The following is a 14722-nucleotide window of genomic DNA, read 5'->3' on the forward strand; positions in this document are numbered from 1 at the left end:
CTGTGGGGCGACGCAGCAGGGCGGGCCGGCGCAGCCCCGGGCAGGCGCTGGCGGGGCACGGCCCCCAGCGCGGAGCGGCGGCGGGCGCGGCCCTGCCTGGGGCTGGGGGCGCCCCGGTTCTGCCTCCCGCGCCCGGCGGCGGCGCTCGGTGCTCACGGCGCGGGCTGCAGGGTCGGGCCTCGGGCCGGGGGTCCCCCTGTCGGAGCCGGCCTCCGGGGCGGCCTGGCGGCAGGGGCTGTGGGGCGGCCGGCAGGGAAGGCCTGAGCGCGGCAGGACTCCGGCCTGGCAGGGCCGTGCCCGGCTGCTGAGCCCCGGGCCCCCGGCCGCCCCGCAGGCCGCGCCGGCCGGGAGCAGCGCGCCTCGGTGAAGCCTTGGCTGTGCAAGGCCGCGCCGTAGTGAATGCGCTGGCGGTACCGCATCTACTGAACGTTTGGAGCTTAGGTGGGCACGTTTTTAAAACCTCCCAGCTCTCCCCCTGCGATTCACAACGACCAGACAACAGGGAACACTGTGGGTTGCTGTTTCCGATGCCAAGCTTTGCTCACAGAGTGTTTTTCAGCCTGGGCTCTGCTGCTTTCTCCCAGACCTTCCATTCCTCTGCTGGTTTTACAAGACTGCAGTGTCCGGACAGCGTTTGCTCCACTCTTTGCTGCTTCCTTCAGCCCCAGTCTTGCTCCCATGTTCCCCAGCTTCATTTGCCCCAGCAGGTAACACCATCCATCCCCCTCCGGGTGCTGCTCAGAGCAGCCTGTGTGTGGCCGCAGGTACACGTGCCCGTCGGAAATCCTGTGTGACTATCGATGCCAGTAGTTCCATTAAAATGAGAGTGATAAATGCTCACGGCTCAGCCCCATGTCTGTGGACGTGCATTATTGGGTAGTGCTACCGTGAGGTGTGAGCACCAGAAATCAGCTCCTGTCACTCCCAAGCTGTTTCCTGACTCAGGTCTTCAAAGATGTGGCCAGGCCCTTTCCTGTACCTCTGTGGCCAAGGGAAAGGCCAGCACCTTTGATGGCAGGGGAAGTGAAGGGTGTTTCGGTCACACAGTGGCAGTGGGTACATCCCACCCTCAACCAAGCCATTTCCCAGCCACCTGATGCCACCCTGGCTGGAGCTGGCTGCAGCCATGTGCTTGGAGCTCTGTTACTGCATGTGCTGGTGTAGCACAAAGAGGGACACTCTGGTGCTGGAGGAAACCACTGGGATGTCTGGAAAGCCCAGAGGAGCCTCCTGTGCATCGGCCAGTGCAGGAGGCTGTCCCAGTACTGTGTCATGCCTGCTGTCACAGTGGCATTTCATCAGACAGCATTTCAGGCCAGAACTGCTCCATCTCCATGTGGAAATGGGCCAGATTCTGAACTCACTGATACCAGAGATACCTGTCATGAGGCAGACTGGCCATGGTAGGAGGAAGGGGCAGGAAAGCTCTCAAACACAGCAACATTGTCATTGTGGTACCTTTAGCTTCTCCTTGATGCTCCAAGCCAGCCGGGGTTACCAGTGCTGTTCAAGGGTCTTCCCCATGGGAGACAGGCAGCAGCTCCAGCCGTCTGGCTTGTTTGAGCAGGAAGGTGCTGATCCGTGCCCATGGGGGAAATCTGGATTTTTGGATTAGTGGAAAGAGGAATCTTTGCCCTCCTGGAGAAGCACCAGCCCCTGGGCCCAGGAGTACCACATAAGCACAGAGGGACTGCAGTGCACAGTGCTGGGAGGTGGGCAAGACTCCGCAGGGGCTCAGAGAGAGCTGTGTCAGACCCAGCCCCTGCCAATGTCTGTGGGGGTACCCAGCTCAGCCCATGCAGTACCGAAACTCAAGCATGAATTTATTTGCTCGAGGAAATAAAGGTGCCCAAGGAGTGAACCTCTGGAAAAAACTTTCCCAAAAGCAAAAAACCAAAGCAGCTTTCGACAAATGTGAGAAACAGATGACACGGTGTGGCTGCACACACTCTCCCTCCCTGCCCTCCACCAGCTGCCACTCTTCAAGACAAAATGGTGCCTCTGCCTTTTGCCAATACCAGTTGGCGAAACCCTTTGCAATCAGGATTCACAAAACTCCTTGCACATGAGCACACAGGTGTGCACAGTCCTGTCCCTGCTGTGTCTGCTGCCTGGCTGCCAAGGGACCATTTATTTGTCCAGGACGTGAGTCAAACCCAGCACATTTCAGAAGCAGCCCTTACGTGAGCAGGGGGAGAAGTGGCAGTGCACACTACAATCCCAAGTTTTCATGCTGTTTACTTACCCCTTTTAAATCGTTCCTGCTTTCAGCCTCCAATAGAAAGCTTTATCTGTCAGAGTATGTTCACCTTCGTGCTCTGAGATCACTGTGCCAGTGATAACCCTTGTCTCTTACTGCATGACTGCAAAGAAACGTGCTATTTTTTTCCTTTTGTGAGCTGGGATAAGATGCAGTACCTTGACGATATAAGGCGTGGGGGGCTGAGGTACAGCTTTACTGGTGTGAAAATGCTTTTCAGGCCTTGCATGGCTGAAGAGGCTTAACGGAACAGTCTGGGCTAAAAATCCCATTTTTAAACTGAAATATATTACATTTCTTCCTGCTGTAATATACCCATAGCATCTATTTTCAAAGTATAGACACTAAACAACATAAAAAATACTATCCTGCATGAGCTTTACGGTCCTTCAGTTTAACTCCAGGCCCCTGTGTAGCTCTTGTTGCTAATGAATGCCCCAATCCAAATCCTGCTGACAACCACAATGTTGCCTGCCGGTTGTGCTTGTCTCTCCCTTGGGCTACGAACGCTCAGACTGTACTAACCATGCATTCCCTTGCAGCACCCGGCTTAGCAGCACTTTCTCCTTTGTTTACAGTGCCTCACACAAACAAGTGGAGCACACAAAAAGCAAGGCATTATTTAGAAATGATCGGCTATATTTAGTCAGTGGGTTACAGTATACTTCATATGGCACAATTAAATAACTTGTTCCCTTAATCAGATGGCAAGAGACAACTGGGATAAATATCCAGCTGCCATTCCTGAACAGCCTGCTCATTCACATGCTCTCCACTTACCATTTTAATGGCATGTTTTGCTGCAAGTGATGCACGTAGAAATATGTTGCGGTTTGAAATTGTCGCTATTTCTCAATGACTTTTAACAAAAAATAATAGCTGTTGACTCTCCTCCCTCCCCAGGCATGGCTGGGCTAAAGGAGAGGGCAGAAAGAGGGAAGCCTAATGAGATGTTAACACATGTTGGTAGCCAAGGCTGGCATTTGGGAAGGGGCCTCTGGGAGATGTATTTTGATGAGATTCACGCACTGACGTTACCCACCTGGAAGATGTTGGTATGTTATATCAACCCTGTTCCCAATTCCCAGGGTGTAGAGGGATTGGATTTTGAGGAGCAGGTGGAGGAAAAGGCCCATCCTAAAAGAATAATCTGGTCCGAGAAGTAAACAGAGGATGCCCGCTCCAGAAATAACTGTCCACTAAAGCACTTCCTGCCCTTCAGAGTTCCCAGCAATCCGATGCCTTCCGAGGAACAGGATATTTGGGAAGCTCCTGGAATGCCGCTCCTCTGAAGTTTCACATTGCTGGGTGCAGTTGCTACAGAATAACACAACAGCTCTCTCCAGTATCACTGAGCCTGCGCTTGCCTTATTGCACACAGCCCAGGATCATGGCTTGGGACATCCTAACCTGGAGCATCACTCTCTTGGCTTAAGCCATTGCTGGAGAGCTGGTGCCTGGGGCTGGCTGCATGGTCCAGTGGGCCGGCTGGAAGGGCAGTGCCTGGACCAGTAAAACCAGAACTGGATTCAGTCAGTACCTCTGTGAGCCAAAAGCCTTCACTGCATGACAAAAAGAACAAAGCAATGACTTTGTGTCATTGAGCGTGTGGTCCTGGGATTTATCCAGATGACTCCAGCCATCTTTCCCAGCCTGGATTTTCCTACAGGAGCAGGACTGGATGAAGGGCAGCTATAATAAGGAAAGCAAAAAGGGAATTAGGCAGGAGATCCATAGCCACCACATACAAGAGGAGGCAAGGCACGCGACTGGCTTTGGATGCTGAGGGAACTCAGACAAAGGACCTCATGCTGGCTGAATGCTGAGCAGCACAAGAGGAGGAAGCTGGGCTGCTGCTGAGCAAGACAGAAAAGCAGAGGGATGTAAATATCAGTGAGTGCAGGCGGCAGTGCTAGCATGTGCTGGAGCTCTTTGGCAGAGAAAGTTGAGGAAGGAGGACCTGCTGCCTCGGTGGGATCACTGTGCAGTGGATGTCACGGTGTGGCAATGGGTGAGAATGAACAGAACCTTTCTGACCCTGGACAAACTGGACACAAAAAATGGGCAGGCAAAGAGTTGATTTTTGACAAGCAACAGTTAAAAAGAGTCATTGAGAGCATCCTTTAGAGACTAGCTGTTGACCTGGAGAGGACCTGGGCTGCAGCAGGTGGGAATGGGGGACATGACTCAACGGTGTTAGGAGAGCGATGGATGAGGTAGCAACAGCACTTGGATGTGCCACCATGCTGCAGGGACCTCACTTCAGTGTATGCTCATAGCGCTGCTTCCGCCCAGCGCACATGGCCCTCAGGTGGACTCTGCCATGGGTTCCTCCCTGCAGGGACAGGCTCTCACTGCTGGCCAGAGCTATACCAGCTAAAAAGAGTCGTGCTGAATCTAAGCACCACATCAGCACGGTCCTGAATACAACAGGGCTGTCGTTACACCATGCCTCAGCAACGGACCAAGCCCTGCCTCACAGTGCCAGTAGCTTCAACTTACCTGATGTACACGTCCCTAGCTGGCCTCACATCATCACATCTCCAGGTGTGGCACATGAAGACAGAGTGGGCAAATTTCCACTTGCAGGCTTTGTGTAAGGACTTGCTCCTGCATTTCCACTTCAGCCACTGCCCAGGGCTGGGCAAGAGCAGCACCTTTGTGGTTCTGTGCCAGCAGGAGCTCGCAGCTCACCTTACCTGAGCTCCCCTCCCTGAGAACTAGCCACGGGTCTGGCTTTCCCAGTGAAGAGCCTCGTCTCAGAGGTACCCTTAGCCTGGGCAGCTTCAGTATAGGGGAAAACCGTGCAGGGATAAACACACGAGCAGTGAAGGAATGGGACAATGGAAGAGAAATGACTGCGTACAGTCATACAGAGTCCAGCTGCAGGTTTTTAGACCAGAGTTTCAAGTGGTTACTTAACATCTAAGACCAGAGCACAGCTTGGACAACCACAGCATTGCAGCCAGGCTCCCCTGAGAACTGCTGGTGAAGCACCACATCTGTAGGGGAACTCCTGCAATGTAGAGGCCTACAGGCAAGAGTTCCATGCTCAGGGCTTTGCAGTGATGGTGCTGAGAAGGAGAAAAGTCTCAGTCCATGAAAACAGAAATTATGGGAGCTCCTGCAGTGCAGAGACAGAGCTGTGCCCAAACCCCATGGGCGGGGAGAAGCAGGTACCAGTTTTAGCGCCCAGGCCACCACCCAGGCAGGCACCTCCAGAAGAGTGTAGGGACCTAAAGAGGGACACCCCAAAGGTGGCAGGCGGCTCCTTTGCCTCTGCCCAGTGATTTTGTACAACCAGCTCCTCCTGCTCTCCTTGCCCCACCTGTCCCAGCAGGGCACAGGGAATGGCTCACACTGCCAGCGTTCTCCAGTGTGGCCGGTCCTGCCCCACAGCTCCCTCCCCACTGAATACTCCTCTTCGACTGCTTCTTTTAAAACTTTTATTCAACAATATAGAGTTCTTTCAATTATCATAGAGAACTGTCCATCGTGATACTACACCCCTGTGCCCTGGCAGAGTGAGGCGCAAGCTGGCCAGCCATGGTCTGTCAGAGGTTGTGGGGGAACAGCCAGGATGGAGGAAGGAAAAACTAACCAACTGCTTTGCACACCCTTCACATTTCCATGCTTTCTGGGTCAGGAAGAGCTCAACAAGGAACCAAAGGCAGAAGAACCTTTAACACTTGGAGGGAAGGGCTGCAGTCACAAAGAGGCGAGTGCCATCCAGCCAGGCGTGCTGCCCCGCTGTCAGCCCTGCCTGCGCCGCACAGTCTGCCCGCCGTCACTCTACACGCGCCGGTAGGATGTTTGATTTGGTTCGCATTCTGCTTATGGAAAATTGGGAGCAACAGCATCGGACCTGAGGAGAGATGGGAGGAGGGAAGTGAGCATTACAGGGCACTGCCAGCTTGACACAGCGCTCCTCCGGCAGCAGGTGACAAGGAGACAGATGAGCATGTCACCCCACGTCCTGCCGCCCTGCTCCCAGCCAGCCCAGCTGCCCTGCGTGCCCCTCCGGACACGGGGACAGCAGGGGATTCTCAGCCTGCTTTGGAAGGCTGGCAGCGTGAGAGGGGAAGGCAGAGCCAAGCAAGGAGACAGAGTCCAACAAACCAGCACTTTGATGTGCAGCCATACACAAACTTGGACTTTTTTCTCCCTAACCTCCAGTGTTAAGTCTCCCTCCGCTGCTGCAAACATCTCCACCAAAGGCTTCTGTTGTGCCATAGCACACTTGCAACAGGCACAGACAAGCTGGAGAAGTTGCTTACCGCATCCCTCAATAGCTGCTGTGGTTCTGGTTTTGAGCCTTTCCTCTTATAAGGCACTCAGCCAAACTTGTGCTCCACCTCTGCTAGGGAGCTGGGGCCAGGCCAGCCGAAAGGCCAGGATGTGCACCAGGACTCTCCCAACTTTCTCCAGGAGAAAGCATATGAAGATGCACATTCTCCAGTCTCCTTACTTCCTAAGGACAAGACACCACAGTCTCCTCCAGCTCCTGGGGCTGTCCCTATGGGCAGGATGCCACTTTGCTAAGGTCCGAGGAAAGCAGGGCTGCCTGCTCCCAGTGCTGGAGGGGCCGATGGCTGCAGGAACTGGCCCGAGCTGCAGCCAAGCATCCCCCGCCCCGGGATCAGGAGACTCCACGCCCTCCCTGCTTCCAGGCTACACTTGCTCAGCTGCCACATTTCCCTCTGGGATGAATCTGTCACAGCTTATCCTACTCTAGAACTGGGGTAGGGATGCAGAGAGATACACGGCAGGTTGTTCCAGCCCTTCTGGTTACCGCAGCCAGGGAAAGCCATTTACCCATTTCACTCACTGGGAAAAGCATCCCTCTTCCTCTGCTTAAGGGTACCAGGAAAGAATTTCTGACTCAGGCTTACAGAACCGATACTTCCCGAAGCACCACCCTAAAACTCCACCATCAGGTTCGGCCACTGTCAAGCACTCATATAGAATGATCAACATTTTTCACCTACCCAAATTCCCACACTGAACCCACTGTTCTTCCCCACGCCTCTTGTGCCTTGGCTCTCTGGAAGTTGGGAATGGCAACACAAAGGAGCTGGAAAATGGGTGAGTTTCCCTCATAGCAACTTGGACAGGCCACAAGAAACATCCACTCCTTCCTCAACTCAACAGAGCAATTAAATACATGTTTAAAATCAGTTCAGAAATTGACGTCAAACTCGCAAACGATCCCTGCTGGTATTAGCACAGCTTAAGAGCAGAAGAGACCCACATCTCAGGCCAGGCAGCCTGCATGTTGGGCAGATGGAAGAACAGAGGGCTGGAAACACTCGCCGAAGCCTTCAGCAGCATCTGCAGGAGAGTTAACGCTAAGAAGGGTCCTGTGGCACAGACGGCTCCTCAGCCTTGACACTGATAACTGAGACCATGCACTGGTCACACCTCAGGGTGCGAGGAAAGAGCTACTCCCTGCTCAGCACATCTGCAGAAAATGCCATCAACTCAGGCTGCAAGGAGACAAGCATGGGGGAACGCGCATGGAGAACCCCCTGCCTCCAGCCATGCATTGGTGACTTCTCATCTGACCAGCCACGGAACAGACCGACCGAGACACGGGCCAAGCCCAGGGTACCACCACAGCCAACTCCCATGCTGTACCCAAAATCTTGCACCTCCTCTGCGGCCCCACAGAAGCGGAGACAATCTGCCACAGTGAAACTCTCAGGGCTGACAGCATGAGGAATTGCAACCAAAGGCTAAGAGGTCTGAAAATACTCAGACAAGAGGGGCTGGAAAAGCCAACCTGCCCTCCTCAAGGAGGCAATGCCTTCAGCTCTCACCCTTTCTGACTATCCCATAGATTTGAGACGGCAGACGTTCAGACGTATAGATATTTATTGGTTTCAGTGAATTATACAAATGGATTGACCTGCTATCGATGCCAATAGAACTTTATTAGAATATGGAATGTAAACAGATGTTTCAAATAGAAACATTGTAACCTTATAAAAAATTAACTATTTCGACAATGCCGCAGAAGGAAATTCTGTGTTTAGGTGCTGGTGGGAAAACACTATCTCCAGCTTCTACATTTGAGTGTCACCAGAACCACTTGATGAAGTTACACACAGAACCAGTAGAGGAGGCAACTGTGAATTGTGGGGCTATAAAGCCATCAAGGGATCTGATGAAAGAATCCACAAGACGAACCCCCCACCCCCCACAACATGACCCCAGAATTCAACAAATGGCTGACTTTGTTAAAACACTACATTGGATCCCAAGTCCTGGATCAGTAGCTGCACAGCCCCCCTCCCCGACAGACCACGCCGCTGTTTGCTGACCCCTGCCCCTCCCTGTGCTCTCCTCCCTGTCCTCCTCTCCACTCCCCCATCCTGCGGTGCTGGATTGAACCGCTCCAGAGCTGTGCTCTGGCACAAGTCTGCATCTGGCATGAATTCTCATGGGAGCCACGTCATGAGGTACGTGGTTGCACACCTATCACAAGAAATCTTGCAACACTGACTTTCCTGAGCTCGGTGGGAAAGTCTGGATAGCCCCTCCCCTCTCCTGCCACAAGAGCAGCTCTCACATTCACAAGTTTCCAAAGCAGGTCTATTGAGTTTCTTCTCAGAGTGAGCCTTTGTCAAACACACCTGGAGGGGGGATCCACCTCCCCCCAGCAGCCTGGATCAGCGCCTTTGTTTTAATGCTCTAAACCAATCCTGAGATGCTGCTGGGTTTGTGGGCTGTTTTTTGTTGACACCCCCCCCCCACCTCCCCCCTTTCCCCCAACATTTGCAATTGAAACTAGAATTCAAGGGCCAAATTCAAGCCCAGAGTGAGCAGTAGGACTTGGACCTCAAAACAGAGTTGCACCTGCTGACCCCCAGCCTGAATTTGGTTCGTCCAGAGTTTACAAGTCAGAAAGGCATGTTTAGTAAGAGGCATGCTAAGGGCTGATGGTGGAACGACCAAGTTGTCCCCACCAGCACGGTGGGGAAGGCTGGACTGAGAAGGAAGAGAAAGATCCATAGAGATGTGAACCAGAATCAGTTGTGTTGAGCCCTGGGGGTATCACTACATGTTTAGCTCTTGCAAGACCATTTGCCCAGGGCTTTGGTACCACAGGGTTAGAGTTACATTAACCACAACCACCAGAGAGGAACTGAGGTTTATGACACACACACCCCCCAAGGTTAGATTTCTGCTGAGTATAAAGGGGAGGGGAAGGGGGGTGTCCTTGGTTCTTTTCCCTTCACTGTGTGACCGAAGGTTTTGCTTTTATTTGTAAACATCTTGAATTACCCGTCGTTTTCCAGTCTTCATCGCGCTGTTGTCAGGCCACTGGAGAGCACAGCGTTTTCAGAGCTGGGCTGGGACTGCTCCTTCACCACTGGATCTGGAGGAGACACAAACCAAGCAGGAAGGGGAAACAGCATTTTAATAAAGTGGAAGCTCCACCCTGGCAAACACTTCCAAAGAAACTGCCCTCAAAGCCCACAGAGCTGCTAAGGCTTTCACAGAGCAGGGAGCCCAAATTTTCCCCCAGAACCCAAGACCCCTCTCCATCCAAGCTGGCCCCAGCTTCTCCACACTCACAGAAATAGGGGTGCTCCATCGCCTCCTTCGCAGTCAACCTTTGTTGATGGTCATATCGCAGGAGCTTGTCCAGGAGGTCTAGGACTTCAGGACTGACCAGGTGTCTGTTCTCACTGTGGATGAAGTTCTCCCAGCGCTTCCGGGAATGCCTGCAAAGGGACCAGCTCTCACTGCCCAGCTCTGACCTGCACAACAGTACCCAGAGGTCCCAGGAGAATCACCCGCCACTATCCGCTTCTGAAAAGGGACGGCTGTGACAGACTGCCTGCAGCTCTTCCTGGCACAAGCTACTGCTCAGCCAGCACTTGCCCAAGGGGTAAAACCCCATTCTTTAGGTACACAGTTGTGAGGATGCTCTGTGCCTGGGAAAGGCACAATATTGCACATTCCCTTCTGTTTACAGGCATGAGACAACAGCATGCAGCAGGCAGGGTGACACCCTTGGGACCAGAAGTGCTCTGGCTAGCCAGCCAGCCTCACAGAAGCTGTCCTCACTATCCCATCCACCTCCAGTCCTTTTCAGAAATCTCGGCTGGGAGATTTTGAGCCCCTCAGGCCACACTCAACTCCAGTGTCTACATCTCCCACTTCTAAGATGTCAATGAGCAGGAGAAGGAAGAAACAGCAGATGGCTTGTGGCTCCCGGGAGAGACAAAGGCAAAGAGCCTGCACTTCAGCGACCTCCTGAGATGCCATCAGCAGCCAGATGGGAGATCTGCAAGCAGCACTGTGACTCAGAAGATCAAAGCAGGCCCTTGTTGAGAGTCCTTCAAGGGGACGGACACCTGCTTATCTCCCTCTCTGTGTTACAAGGAAAAAAGGCAGCACTTCTCTACTTACTGGCCCAGGATATCATTGAAGTGTGGGTCCAGTTCTATGTGGTATTTCTTGAGATACCCATACAGCTCATCTGTGCCCAGGACCTTTGCGATGCGAACCAGCTGAAACAAAAGGCATGTTGAGAGAGAGCAGAAGGGCAGGCCACCACTCTTCTGCACAGGCAGAGCTGCCCAAATCTAAGAGCCCTCCTGGGAACATCCCAGATGGAAGGAATATCTCGCTTGAAACGTGTTTTTGCAACATGTGCAGAAAACAAGTCTCCTACACAAGGCAGTGAAGCATAATCCCAGATGACTTAACTAAGCACATAGCAACATCCTCCCAGCCTGGTGGTCCAGTCCCCAGAACCTCCCCCCTATACACACAGAGATGAGGCAGCGACAAATGTCTCATGAAGTAAGCCAGGTAGCAAAGTCTTTACTTGATCATAATTGTCCTGGCCGTGGAAGAAGGGCTCCTTTCGGAAGATCATGCTTGCCAGCATACAGCCTAAGCTCCACATGTCTAAGCTGTAGTCATACATCTGAGGGGAAAAAGGAGAAGCTGTCAGGAAAGGCATGCTCACTACAGCCTGGTTCCCCAGCCACACAGGCAACCTCAGCCTTTTCACTTCACAGCCAGCCTCTTTCCAGCCTAGGCAATGCCCTGGGAGGCAAAACCAGACAACCCAAAGGTGGCCAAAGTGCAACCACAAGTGGTATCACTGGCTAGCAAGGAGGAAGCAGACTCTTACTTGGTAGTCCACAAGGAGCTCCGGTCCTTTGAAGTACCTAGAGGCCACACGGACATTGTATTCCTGAGCTGGATGGTAGAATTCGGCTAGACCCCAGTCTATGAGCCGCAGCTGAACATGCAATAAAGAGACACAAAGTCAGGAGCCGGTTAGGCTGAAGCCACATTGGCCAAACCTCTCGATCCCGTGATTGAATCCCAAGCATGGAGCTTGGGATGCAGGGAAGTGCACTGAGGACAGAAGATGCTCTCAGCAGCACTCTGATCAGGGTCTTCTCCTTATCACCAGCTGGTGGGGCAAAGCCCAGCTTAGGGAGCTCCTCTGCCTCCTGAGTCCAAGCACACTGTTACTGCTGGGCAACTGGGTCCTTAACCAGTGCCACCAGCCACAGCGGACAGGTCATCGTATACTAGGAAACAGGCAAAAGCCAGTTGTCTTATCCCACTGCTTAGAGGGGCTGGGCCAAAGGCAGTGTTCCTTTTAACTGGAGGCTGAGAGCAGGAAATGAGGCGGGAGGGGGGGCCCACCACGTTCTGCAAGGCAGACCATCTTGTCCACAGCCACAGGGATGGATGACCTGCCATGTTACTGAAGGACAGCAGTTGTAGTAAGAGATTTCCCCCTCCTTATAAACCTTGCTTGTACAGCCACCGCTGACCGACAGGCAGGGACCTATGGACCAGCAACCAATTTGCTGCTGCAGATCCCAGGTGCCCGGGGAGACAGGGACGCACAGCACCTGATGAGGTACAAGTACCACGATGGGGCTGGGGGCAGCTCCCTGTGCTGCTCATTTCCATGATAGCAAGTTGGGTACAAAAGTTTTCTGTGACCCAACTAGCACACCCCAGAAGTGAGAAAGCCACTGCGGGACAAGCAGGCTGTACCACAGGAGGAGCTTATGTTCCCTAGGTAAAAATATCCACGTGTATTTCAGACAAGGCCACCCTTCTGTTCCCTACTGCCACACCTCCCCAGGTGGAGATTAACAGCCCAGGCCTCATCTTCTAAGCAAAGAAACCCAGCATGGGTGGCTGCAGGGAGAAGAGCAACCTCCAAGCCGTGGGCTCCCACTGTAGTGCTCCCCAGTGGGACTTTGGCCATCTCCTAATGCTGGCACAAGCGGAGGGAAGCCGGTAAAGAAAGGTTAAAGGGGTAAGTACAGCTGCCCAGGCTATGGGTACAGAGGTGTCAGAATTTCAAGTTTCCCTGGAAAAACCGTACTTGTAAGCCCTGGTGCCACAATACCTTTTTCTGTTGGTGGTCTATCATGACGTTGTGGGGTTTGACATCCCTGTGCATGATCCCCATGCTGTGACAGTAATCCAGGGCCTGGCAGACACACGTACATACATTAGACATGTCTGTAACCACAGCACAGCATTAGAAATAGACAGTTCTGGGCCAGGAGCAAGAGTGCCCCATTCATGAGGAAGTGCTGCAGCCCTGGCACAAGAAACTGGCATTTTCAGCTCTTATGCTGCAGATGATGAAGTGACAAGGTGGCAACAAGACTATTGATTTAATGTATTGCAGTCACAGGTCCTGGAACAGTGTTCCCTGCACAGGAGCTTCGATGCTCCTTGAAGAACACGATGCAGAGAGGTGTCCCACCTGGTGGCAAGCCCAGTGCTCCAACCCTGTGTAGCCCTGTACTTCCTAGGCCATGTTCTCTTCCCCAGAAGGGGATGATTCTTACATGCATATATAGTTTTATGGCCTTCCAGTGCAGCTTTCCACCTGTGTCCAAAAACACACATATGCTAGAAAGTCCCCTCTGCCCTGCTCATTCGAGCCAAACCTGCACTTACAAAAGGCAAGTGACAGCACGCAAGGGAGAGTGAAGCTGCTTAAAGCTCAAAGGCAGGAGGAACACATAAGCTCTCCAGTTCTGTGACCTTGCACCACTTGCCCCCCCATGCAGCTGTTCCCTTGAGCAAGGGGGCGAGCATGTTTTCTCATCTCCAAGGGGGAGGGAGATCCATCTATCAATATATATCAGATGCTCAGAGATCTCCAGCAGCACGAAAGGAGGGTACAGCCTGCAGTCATTCAATATCCAAGACATCAGTGCCAGGGAAGTAACACTGTCCTTGGGCCCCTGCCGCAGTGGGAAGCACAGGAGGCGACAGCTTCCATCACAGCAAGACCTCAGGGAGTACCCCTGCAACGGCACACGGCCTTGCAACCAACAGGAGTCACAGCAAACAGTGGTCCTGGGATACAGGAAATCTCTAACAGGTTGGACAAACTGCTTCCAGGGATGAAGCTGTCCTAGAGTCTTGCTTGTCTCAAGGCTGGATCATCTAAACCTCATCACCCCTCCTCCCACCCTAATCCCAGGCTGCCTCAGGCTCCCTCCAGCCTTCAGTAGGAAGGTGTTTCACTTGCGGACAGGTGCAGCAAGCATGGGGGTGCAGAGAAGAAAGCCTCCCTCAAGCCCACTAGATCTGTTTCAGGAAGTCTCCTGCAGTCACCAAGTCCTGGAGCACAACGGGCTTTCCCTAGCCTGTCCCACTCATTTCCAGAGGCAGGGGACCTGCAAAGAGCCAGCTGAAAAGTTCTGAGGCCCTGCTAGGACCTGACACAGCCAAGCTGCTGCTCCAGCAGGTCAGTGCAGAAAAGCCCTGGGATCAGCTGAAATCTGTAAGCTCTCCCTAATGCCCTGCTGCCTCCTGTGTCCTGCAGCTAGAGACCCCAGAGAGGCATCGCAGCAGATCTCACAGATATGCCATGCAGCTCCGGGAGCATTTCCATGGGGAGGGGCAAGCTAGGCTAGTAAAGAGGAGGTATTTACGGCACTCCTCACCCTTCATCAGAGGGGCAGGGAAAGCTTTGGCTGGGAGTCTCAAAGGAAAATACCAACATTACAACAACATACAACAGCCAGCATAATCAGAAGCTTTGCTCCTCAAGACCACATTCATGGGGTTCTGGGCCCACAGGGCACTGAGCTGGCCAGCTTGTTCTTGAAGTGTCCTAGATGGCCCACCCAGAGACACAGAGGTCTAAGACCAAGTGGGCAGAAGTCACCTTCCGGGGCTGCATTTGAATACAGCAGCAGAAGAAAGCCTGGAGCTGGCAATCCCTCTCTTCCACTCTCCCTAGCATGCTAAAGCGTCCCCAGTTCCCCAGCCCCGCAAAGACCTCTCAGTGCTGGGTCTGGCTGGAAGGGAGTTGATTTTCCTCATGGCAACCCAAAGGTGCTAGACATCAAGCACAGCCCTACCTGGCAACTAACAGTCACAAATGCCTCACGGGGAAAGGACAGACCCCAGAGAATGTGAGACTCTTTGCAGGTAACCAAA

The 14722-nt window shown here is 53.1% G+C and overlaps 1 protein-coding gene across 3 annotated transcripts in view; it reads right to left on the reverse strand.

Annotated features, from left to right (window-relative positions):
* Positions 1–5692: 5692 nt before the first annotated feature.
* The window catches only part of CSNK2A2 (casein kinase 2 alpha 2), a 28044-nt gene continuing 19014 nt past the window's right edge, over positions 5693–14722 (reverse strand). For 2 of the 3 annotated variants that reach the window (XM_055726503.1, XM_055726502.1), the window contains 6 exons: positions 12663–12746; positions 11415–11525; positions 11103–11204; positions 10682–10782; positions 9842–9990; positions 8121–9641 (listed from right to left, as the gene is read on the reverse strand). In XM_055726503.1, the coding sequence (XP_055582478.1) occupies positions 9565–9641; positions 9842–9990; positions 10682–10782; positions 11103–11204; positions 11415–11525; positions 12663–12746 (624 nt within the window). In that variant the 3' untranslated portion in view covers positions 8121–9564. Of the gene's footprint in view, positions 6126–8120; positions 9642–9841; positions 9991–10681; positions 10783–11102; positions 11205–11414; positions 11526–12662; positions 12747–14722 lie in introns of those variants that run through there. The other variant, XM_055726501.1, reaches the window with a different exon arrangement.

Source organism: Falco cherrug, chromosome 14 (assembly GCF_023634085.1).
Source record: "Falco cherrug isolate bFalChe1 chromosome 14, bFalChe1.pri, whole genome shotgun sequence".
In the NCBI taxonomy this organism is placed as follows: Eukaryota; Metazoa; Chordata; class Aves; order Falconiformes; family Falconidae; genus Falco; species Falco cherrug.